Source organism: Macaca mulatta, chromosome 12 (assembly GCF_049350105.2).
Source record: "Macaca mulatta isolate MMU2019108-1 chromosome 12, T2T-MMU8v2.0, whole genome shotgun sequence".
Classification (NCBI taxonomy): domain Eukaryota; kingdom Metazoa; phylum Chordata; class Mammalia; order Primates; family Cercopithecidae; genus Macaca; species Macaca mulatta.
Window position 1 is genome coordinate 124,232,299 of NC_133417.1, and position 9,321 is coordinate 124,241,619.

At 57.0% G+C, this 9,321-nt stretch overlaps 1 protein-coding gene across 5 annotated transcripts; it reads right to left on the reverse strand.

The window, feature by feature from the left end:
• Positions 1–1,693: 1,693 nt before the first annotated feature.
• On the reverse strand, positions 1,694–5,552 carry CRYBA2 (crystallin beta A2). 5 transcript variants are annotated; one of them, NM_001194054.1, is made up of 5 exons: positions 4,855–4,895; positions 4,498–4,662; positions 3,614–3,755; positions 2,345–2,487; positions 1,694–1,904 (listed from the first exon to the last, which is right to left on the reverse strand). In NM_001194054.1, the coding sequence occupies exons 2-5, from the start codon at positions 4,656–4,658 to the stop codon at positions 1,757–1,759; spliced, it is 594 nt and encodes a 197-aa protein (NP_001180983.1). In that variant the 5' UTR covers positions 4,659–4,662; positions 4,855–4,895; the 3' UTR covers positions 1,694–1,756. The 5 variants fall into 5 exon arrangements, with proteins under 5 accessions (NP_001180983.1, XP_077812485.1, XP_014966471.1 ...); XM_077956359.1 differs by lacking the exon at positions 4,855–4,895 and adding an exon at positions 5,194–5,552 and having other exon boundaries at positions 1,695–1,904; positions 4,498–4,659; XM_015110985.3 differs by lacking the exon at positions 4,855–4,895 and adding an exon at positions 5,194–5,480 and having other exon boundaries at positions 1,695–1,904.
• Positions 5,553–9,321: the final 3,769 nt, after the last annotated feature.

A 9,321-nucleotide genomic window follows, 5' to 3' on the forward strand; every position in this document is an offset into this window, starting at 1 on the left:
TTCGAGTGTAAAGCAAAATTTATACCCCACCCAGAGCTCGTTCCCTTGGTCCCCTGACCCAACCCTAGGATCCATGTGGGGGAGGTAGGGGAAGGATGTCCCTACATTGACTGACTACGGAAAAGGGGTTTCTCATGGAATCCTCCTAACAGGCCCTGTGAGACAGGCAGGACAGCAGTCAATAGCCCCAGATTACAAGGTGAGGGAATTGGGTCCCAGGTGTTCTGACTTATGGTCCAGAGCGCTTCTCAAAGGAGCAGCTGCCTGACTTTGCACAGCTGAACCTCTGGGGACTTCAGGTCCAAGTCTAACTGCTCCCTGGCATTGCCCTGCCCTGCCTGACCTGGGGCAATAATCAGAGCCACCCTTCGCCACTGATAGGTCCACTGGGGACTTGAAAACACAAGAATCCCTGAAGGACAGGATGAGGGGAGTCCTAAGACTCTTGAGAGGCTCTGTCTGTGTAGGGGTCGGGGGGCATCACCAACTGGATTGAAGAGGGAACTGGGAAAAACCCATACTAGTGCCAGGGGCTCTAATGGCTGCAGCCATACTCAGCCCTGCCATGCCTGTGGGCACCTGCCACTTGCCCAGAACACAGGCCTCCTCTGAGCAACTGAGGGGTGGCTGCTACAGCTCACCAGTCTTCTGATGGGTAGGGAGGGAAAGGAAGAGTGAAGAGCGGGTGGTATGGAGTAGCTGAGGGCAGGAGGTATGAAGATGCTTTCTAAATGCTGGAGTTCAACACCACTGCAAGGGATTGTCATTGCTCAAAGGGTCTGGGGGCTGGGCTCACAGGGTGAAAGTCTCCCCTTCGAAGGCCTTGGGAAGCAGTGGGATTTCCCACTAATTTCCCTCCTGCAAATGGAGCAAAGGGGACAACTGTAGGAGGCTCAGGCTTCCCTGACTCGGCAGGGAACTGGGTGAAGATAAAGGTTGAAAATGCTCTGGGATTACAGAGGAAGCTCAGACCTTCAGTGTACAGTAAGGAAGTTCTGCCCTGCATGATGGTACCTGGGCCAGGGGATGTGTGGAAGCTGCAATCCAGCTATGAGCCCTGCTGTGGGGGTGTGTCCACCCCACCCACAGGATGGCAAAGGTGCCATCTGAGCTAGGAGTACCCCTGGCCCGTAGTGGTGAACCTTACCAAGCAGAGGTTTGGGACGGGTGCCATTTAACAGAATTGCCAAGGTGTTTTTTTTTTTTGTTTTTTTTTTGTTTTTTTTTTGTTTTTTTTGACAGAGTCTTGCTCTGTCGCCAGGCTGGAGTGCAGTGGCACCGTCTCCAGCCTCCGCCTCCCAGGTTCAAGCGATTCTCCTGCCTCAGCCTCCCGAGTAGCTGGGATTACAGGCACGAACCACCACACCCAGCTAATTTTTGTATTTTTAGTAGAGATGGGGTTTCACCATGTTGACCAGGATGGTCTCAATCTCTTGACTTTGTGATCCACCTGCCTTGGCCTCCCAAAGTGCTGGGATTACAGGAATGAGCCACTGCACCCAGCCAGAATGTCTAAGATTTCTACCAGCACTTTGCTGTCAGCCCCACCACAGCCTATCCACACACAACCTCAGCCATCTTACGCTTGGTAGCCAAGGATTCTGGAGCCTGTGGGGAGGATCAGCTTGGCAGGGAGGGACTCTCGCAAAGATGAGGATGGACATCACAAAGCAAGACACCAAGGAGGCAAGAGGGGCAGGAAGATTCAGGAACCTTTATTGATGGTCTTCAGGGAAGGTGTCTGGGGCCATGGATCCTAGTGCTGGACTCTCCGGATGGACTGAAGCTGCCCAGTGTGGGCCTGTGTGCCGAACTCACTGTAGGTACGGAACTCTCCGCTGTGCCGGTCTCGCTCCAACACATACTGGTAGCCTCGGTAGCCTGGGTACTGGTAGGCCACCCACCTAGGCCAGTGAGGGCACAGGGCAGGGAGTAAGCTCTGCCCCCACCCCTACTCTATGTTCTCCACTAGCAGCCCCCCTTTTTGTAGCTCCCAACCCCCAGCTCCAAAATCATTGCTTCAACTTTCCCTACGTGGCTCTCTCCCTCCCCTGGCTACTGCTCCCAGTCTTCCTATCACGGTTCTCATCCTGTCTCCTGTACCGACCCTCCATTGCCTCCATCCCCTCATGTTCTCCAGCCCTTCTTCTGTGCCTATATTTTCCTCTGCCCCCCATTCTCCTAGGACCCCTCATTTCCTCCCTCCCAGTCTGTCTCCATCCTTGCCTCCAAGTCCCCAATATCTCTCTTAGCACCCTCCCCACATCGCTTTTCTCCACCCTCTCCCTTGGTCCCCATTGCTTTCCTGCTCTTCTCTCTGCCCAGTTCTGGTTCCAGGACTCACGCTCCGGAGCTGACTTTGAGGGAACCCACATCCTTGCTGGCCCAGCCCATGGAGGGCAGGGATGGGTAGTCATCAATGAGGTCAAACTTGCAACCTTGGAAGTTGTCCCCCTCAAACAGTGTCACACGGCTGTCACTGTGGTTCTGAGGCACAGGAAGGTTGGGACAGAAAGGTCAGGGCTTCCAAAGGGTTGTTAACAGATACATCCTCAGCCTCACTTCCCTTACCCATTGCCCCACACAAGCTGTGCAGCTGTCTAGGACCCACAGGCACTCCCAGAGCTCAACCCATCAGCTCCCTGGCAGGCTGGGAAATGGATCGCTCAGAGGCTCCCCCAAACCTGGCCTCTCCCATGGCTTTGGGCTAAGGAGGTGACTGGGGAGATAGGGTTTCCAGAGACCCTTTCAGGTCAGGACTAGAGAGCACCTTGTGACATGGGCCTGTTTTGCAGGAGCAAAGCCAGAGGTCCTTAAAGAAATCTGTCCCGTTCACCAAGAAATCTGTCCCGTCCCCCTGAGGGCTTCATTGACTAAATGTGCAATCCCCTGCCCAGCCCCTCAGCACAGCCAGCCTCTCACAGATTAGTGCCCAGCTAAGGGGTACTGGATGGCAGAATCAGAACAGACATGTCAGGGCATCAATACTGATTGCATCTTGGCTCTGGCCTTCCCACTGCAGGGTTCTTCAGCCTCTTGGAACAGAGGAAGTGGGCTGGCCTGGGCTGGGTCCTCTGCTCTCCACTCCCCAGCCCTACTAGCAACCAGGTCGGCACAAATGGAAAATGAGATCCTCTCTTCTGGTGTATTTGATTCATTACCAACACCCTCACACATACAATAACACATACACAAACACACACTGAGACTGACTCTTTTCAGTGACCCTGGGCAAGCCACTTTGTCCCTTTGAGCCCCATTTCCACACCTGTGTATGGGGCTAACAGCAGCCACCCTGACCTCACAGGGCTGTGTGACGCCAGAGGCACTCACTCACACGTGTGGACTATTGGATGTGAGGGAACGCTAGACGCTCAGGAATGGGATGGCCTCAGTGCTGTCCATGGTGATGATTTCTGGATTCCAGGCCTACGCCCACAATCCCAACTTTCTTGGGGACACCCTTCTGATTCTGAGAAATAATGCTACTACCACCCATCTCGGAGTTTGTTTACATATCCCCCCTGCAGGGCTTGAACAGCCTTTCCAGGCGCCATGGTGAGGCCAGGGCCTGGAGTTAGGAGGCAGAGGAGGAGAAGTGGGCTGTGCTCACCGCGCAGAGCACTGGCCTGAAGGACAGCAGCTGGTTGCTGTTGTGGCTGCTGCTGCCACTCCAGGCGCTCCAGCGAGGATAGTCTCCCTTCTCCAGAATGAACTGCTGTCCCTGGAAGTCAGGGTACTCAAAGGCCACCCAACTGTTAAAGGAGAAGAGCTGGGAGGTATCTGCCTGAGCCGCACCCCCACTGCCTCCCCCTTGCTTGCCATGATTGAAAAGACTGAGAAGCACAGTATTTTTCTCCAACCCCCAACCCTTCCCCTGACACACCCATTGTATGGCAATCCAGCCCCTCTCGAGACTAAAGGTCCCAAACCTGCTGCTCTCTGGGGTTTGAGGAGCCCAGGCTTCCCGCTCAAGGACCCCAGGTTGGGAAGGAGTTTTCCTGCCTATGAAGATCTCCCGACCAAGAGCTCCTGCCCCAAAGGTTTAGGCCTTTGCACAGGGACACATTGGAGGACCCCTCCCGAGTATCATAGCAGGAACTGGGACCTCAGTTGGGGCAGGGGTAGGGGGCGGGAGGGTGGGAAAAGCTGGACTCTAAGACCAGGGTGGGGCCAGGGAAAAGGATTGGGTTTCTTTTGTTAAGCCAAGCCCAGAGCCTTCTACTTTTGCACAGAGAAAAACTCTGGGAAGGATGTAAGTACGTTAGAAACTCCTTCACGGCGGGGTACTTCTCGCCTGTGTCTCTTTACCACAAAAATACACACTTTCCCATGATTTATCTTGGGATGGGTGGGGAATTTCGGGGAGGCTATGGGGTTTCCCAAGTTGGCAGGTCTCTCCAGGGTTCACGGGACAGGGTGCTGAGGCTCTGAGCCTGCGCCAGTGGAGCCCAGTGCCCCTCAACCTAGCCCAGCCGCGGCCAGGCAATCACTCACACGCCGTTTTCCACCTTGACCGAGCGCACCCTGTGCAGGCCTCCGCGCTCGCAGACGTTCGCACAGTCGCTCAGCAGCCGACAGCGACGGCCCTGGAAGTCCTCCTCATCCCAGAGCGTGAGGCTGGCGGGCGCTGGGCCCGTTGCGGGGGCGCTGCTCATGCTGCTGCGGACAGGAAGGGTGGAACCACGCGCTCAGCGTCTCAAGAGCCCCGTTTCGAGCCACAGCCTGCCCAGTCTGGTTAGGAGGTGAAGAACCCGGGGACTGGACCAGGCCTTAGCTTCTGGACCCAGCTGCCAGAGGCTCGCCCTCTTCTCGCTCTCCCCGCCCTTTCCCACCCCAGCAGCGGGCATTCACCGGGTGGGTGAGCGCCGCACGCGAGAGAAATGGACGGGCTGCGAGGCTGCGCGCGGCCAGGCGGGCCGGGCTTTATACCCTGGCCTTGTCCCCCTGCCCGTACCCTTTCCTTCGGGGGTGGGGGAGCTGAGTCAGCAGGCAGGCTGCGGTCGGCTCTGGTCTCCGCTGGGGAGCCGAGGCCTCTCCCGCAGCCGCCGCTGTGGCCCCAACCCCCGGGGAAGACAACAGAAAGTGCTGAGGCGCGCACCCCGCGCCCGCCGCAGCCCAGGCTGACTCGGCGCTTTCTTTCTTTCCAGCCTGAGCCAGGCAGGGCGTGCCAGGCCTCGGGGCAGAACTCACCCTCCCTGGCCCGGCCCTCGGGACGAAGGGACCTGACCTCCCCGGGGCCTCGGGCTAAGACCGCGCTGCTGACTCGCGGAGCGGAAGTTCTTCCCAGAGTCTAATCGCCGGCCTTCCTCGGCCCTAGTCCAGGCCTCTCTTTTCGGCGATGCTAGGGCGGAGGTAGAGAAGGCTCTGCCCAAAGGATTCGCTTCACGTGCTCAGTCCTCTTTTTCCTGGAGGATCGGTCCACCGCGGCCCCTTTCCTCCCAAGTGTGCGTTCCCAGATCCTGCGCCGCGTCCTCGGGGTGTCCTCGGGTCCGGGAAGGAGAGGAGGAGGTGATCGGACCCGCCACGCGGCGGCGCCGGGCGCTGGAAACGACCGCCCGAGGGCCGCACGGTTTACTCAGAGTTTAGGCATAATAGCCACCCAGGGAGTGGCTTGCCGCGGGAGGCAGGAAGAATGTTGGGCCTCAGCTCGGCCCAACCCGTGCCGCTTCGGGTCTCCCACAAAGTTCCAGGCTCTAAGGATTCCGGCCCCCAACGTCTGCCTGAGAGTTAGCAGCTGGGGATGAAGCGCTGAGTTCAGGCGGAGCTCTCTGTTCAGGCTTTCGGGTGCGTGAACTCCATCAATTCTAAAACTGACCTGTGAGGAAGATGTTGTTGTCCTGCATTTCCCAGATGTAGAAGTGGAGGCCCAGAGGGCTTTGGAATGTGGTGGAGAGGTCACAGCTAAGAAATCTTGCAGGGCCAGCGCAGTGGCTCACGCCTGTGATCCCAGCACTTTGGAAGACCCAGGTGGGAGGATCTCTTGAACCCAGGAATTTGAGACCAGCCTGGGCAACACAGTGAAACCCCGTCTCTACAAAAACAAACAAAAATTAGCCGGTCGTGTTGGCATGCGCCTGTAGTCCCAGCTACTTGGGAGCCTGAGATGGGAGAATTGCTTGAGCCCAGGAGGTGGAGGTTGCAGTGAGTGAGGCGAAATCAAGCCATTGCACTCCAGCCTGGGCGATAGAGTAAGCTGGGGAAAGGCAGCGGTGGGCGGGGCGGGGGTGTGTGTGTGTGTGTGTGTGTGTGTGTGTGTGTGTGTGTAGAGAAAGGGGGAGGGAGAGGAGGAAGAGGAAAAGGTTGGGAGCCACAAAAAGGTTAGGAGCCCCAAGGGGTAGCTCCAGGTAGGAAATTTTCTCACCACTTACAGTGGAATTTTCTAACCACAGCAGCTGTTAATGAGACACAAAGGCTTCTTGCAAAATTGTGAGTTTTCCTTAATGGTGGTGGGTGTGGGTGGGCATATTCCAGCAGAGGTAAGAGGGGCTAGTGAGAAGGGAGCTAATATTTTGTTGCTCCCACGAGTCACATGCTTCCCTTATGGGTCCTCAGGACAGTCCAGTGAGTTAGGTTTACCTGCACCGATATGAAAACGGAGGGTCAAAGAGGTGCAGGGCCTTGTCCAAACTCATATGGCTAGCCAGTTTCAGAGCAAGAATCGAGCTCGGACCTTTGGAAGCCAAAACCTGTGCTCCACCACTGTCCATCGGAGCTCCTGTGCCAAAAAGTGCTCACAGGCCAGCTGTAGCCACCCCAACTCCCAGAAGCCTTGCCATACCAGCCTGCCTTCTAAGCCTTCTTCCCAGTGTTCCATGCTCAGCCCATCTCAGAGCCTTTGCATTTGCTGTTTGCTACCTGGAGTGTCTTGGTCACAAGATGGTGGCAGAGCTGGCTCCTGTGTCACCTCCTTGGTGATGCTGTTCCAGGCACCCTTCTGTCCATCACATCAGCCTTTTTTCTTTGTAGCATTTATCGTGCTGTAAAGTAATCTTTTTCATCTTATGTTTATGGGTGTACCAGCATCTGCCTTACCAGAGTGTAAGCTCCATTTAAAGGGGCAGGGACTGTGTCTTGTTCTCAGTTGTTATCCTCAAACTTAGCACAGTGCTGGATGCATAGTAGGCACTCAATAAAACTTCTTGAACGAGTGAGCGAACAAGGTGGTCAGGCATGGGCAAAATGTCCACGGAAAATGGGTGTAGAGAAAATTCTCCAGTGGAAGTGGGGTGGGGGGTGGCTTGCTCTCCCACCCTTGAAGTTCTGGGTTGCTGAGAGCGGGCCCTGGGGCCAAAGGCTCCCTTGGGCCTCTATTTTCCCTGGAGGAGTTACTGTTGGAGCTCGCAGTGTGTATGAAAATGGGTGCCAAGAGTACAGGGCCCTAGAACTGGGCATGGAGGTAGAGTCCGAGTGAGGAGGATATGGGTCAGAGATGGGACAATCTCAGGCAGGTTTGATTGGGGATGAGGTCAGAACCGTGTCCTGATTCCCTACCCTAGCTGGGGTTTGAACAAATACAAACCGCAAGGAGGGAATACAAACTACAGAGTGCGCACGAGCCAGTTCTGGACCCTTGGTGTCCCAGTGTTTGCCTTCAGTGTCACCAGCCGGGGCAGCGGGGAGGGGTGAAGAATCAGATCTCTCCTTCCCTCCTTCCCCCACCTCTATCCGACAATTCTGAATTCGGCCACCAGAGGGCGCGAGCAGGCCGCGCTGGCCCGAAAGCTGGCGCGGAGGGCGGGGTGGAAGGGAAGGTCCAGGTCGGCAGGGACCGCGGGCGCGGGTGGCTAGTGCGTCAGGCTGTGCGTCTGCGCTGTCCCTGACGCGGGCGTCAAGTATTGGTCAGAGGGTGTGGGGGTGTCTGTCGGAGACTGGACACTGTGCACCGACCGGGGCTAGGGGCTGGGCGTACTCCTGAGGGCCGGGCTCCACGTGTGGGTCCGACGGCGGCGGCATTCTGCAGGAGGGGTGCGTCGCGCCTTTTCCAGGGTTAGGGGAGGAGGAAAAGTGGGGAGGTCGTCCAGCCGAGATCCAGGTTAGAATTAAGAGTCCCGCTTGGAGTTGGGGAGGGGACCCCGTGTGTGAGAAGGGCCCCTTCTCCTCCTCCAGTGTGAAGCTCTGGTCTTGGCGGCAGCCAGCCTTTTCCCTTTTCTACCTCTTCCCTCCTCTCGGAAATGGTATAGAGGTACCCCCACCTTCTCACCCCTTCACCCATGGCTTTTAGTTCTAGTAGCTGCGACCAGCTCTCTCAGAAACGGGTATGCCTACCAACACCACCCACAGTCACTGGCCCAGAAGACCTCTAAACATCTCAGGGTTCCCCAACACCCTCAGGCCCCTCCTGACTTTGGGCCTCACAGTCATCGCCAAAGAGAACAACCACTGAGGGGAAGGGGCTTCCAGGCAGCCCTGCCTACTGTGCCAGCGGAGGACGCTGGGATCGATACCCCTTGGGTACCACGGACCCCCTCCCTGTCTCCTCCTTTCCCCACCAGGCTGGTCCAGCTCTGCCCCTCTCCCCAGCTGCCGTGCCCCCCCACCCCTAACAGCTGTTCCTGTTTGTTTTCCCAGATCAGTTGCGCCCAGAGCTTCCTGAAGGATGGGTGCCCAGGTGGCTTTGTTTGCCAGCTCAGTACAGTCACCCCTACCCCCTCCACATCCACAGGCTGGCCTTGGGGCATGGAACGGGAGTTACGTAGACAAAAAACAGCAACCCCAGTCGATACCTCACAGAGCCCTCAAAATCTCGCAGAGATCTTATCACCCTCAGACACCCCCACCCTGGCCTCATTCAGTTCTCCATCTCACACTGGGACTTCTGGGCCCCACAGGGAAATCCTCAGGCCCTCACCCCACCCCTAGCCACCGTCTCCTGCCCTCTGATTTCACCGAAACCCACATCCCATACAGACCCATAAGATCCCACAGATAATCCTTTGAGCCTGAGTCCCCTCCATGAGGCCCTCAGATCCCACCCAGACCCACATGCCATGTGGGGACACATAGATCCTGCAAGGAAGCCTCAAACCCACTCCTAAGCTCCTGCCCAGATCTCCATCCTCAGCAAAGGCCCTGAGAATCCCAAAGAAGTGGCACCTCTCTCACCTAGAGCCCCAACCCAGGAACGGCCTGACTGCTCAGTACTGCTGGGCAGCGGAGAGGGGCTGGTGGCTCATGTCCTCTCCTCCAGCCTGTTGCCTCCCAGCCCTCCCCCTTCATTTTACTGGGAAATCATCCAGGGTTTGGGTACTGAAGATGCAAATTCAGGGAAGGGTGCCTTCCCCCACCCTGCCACCATCACCAGCCCCTCCTTTCCACCCC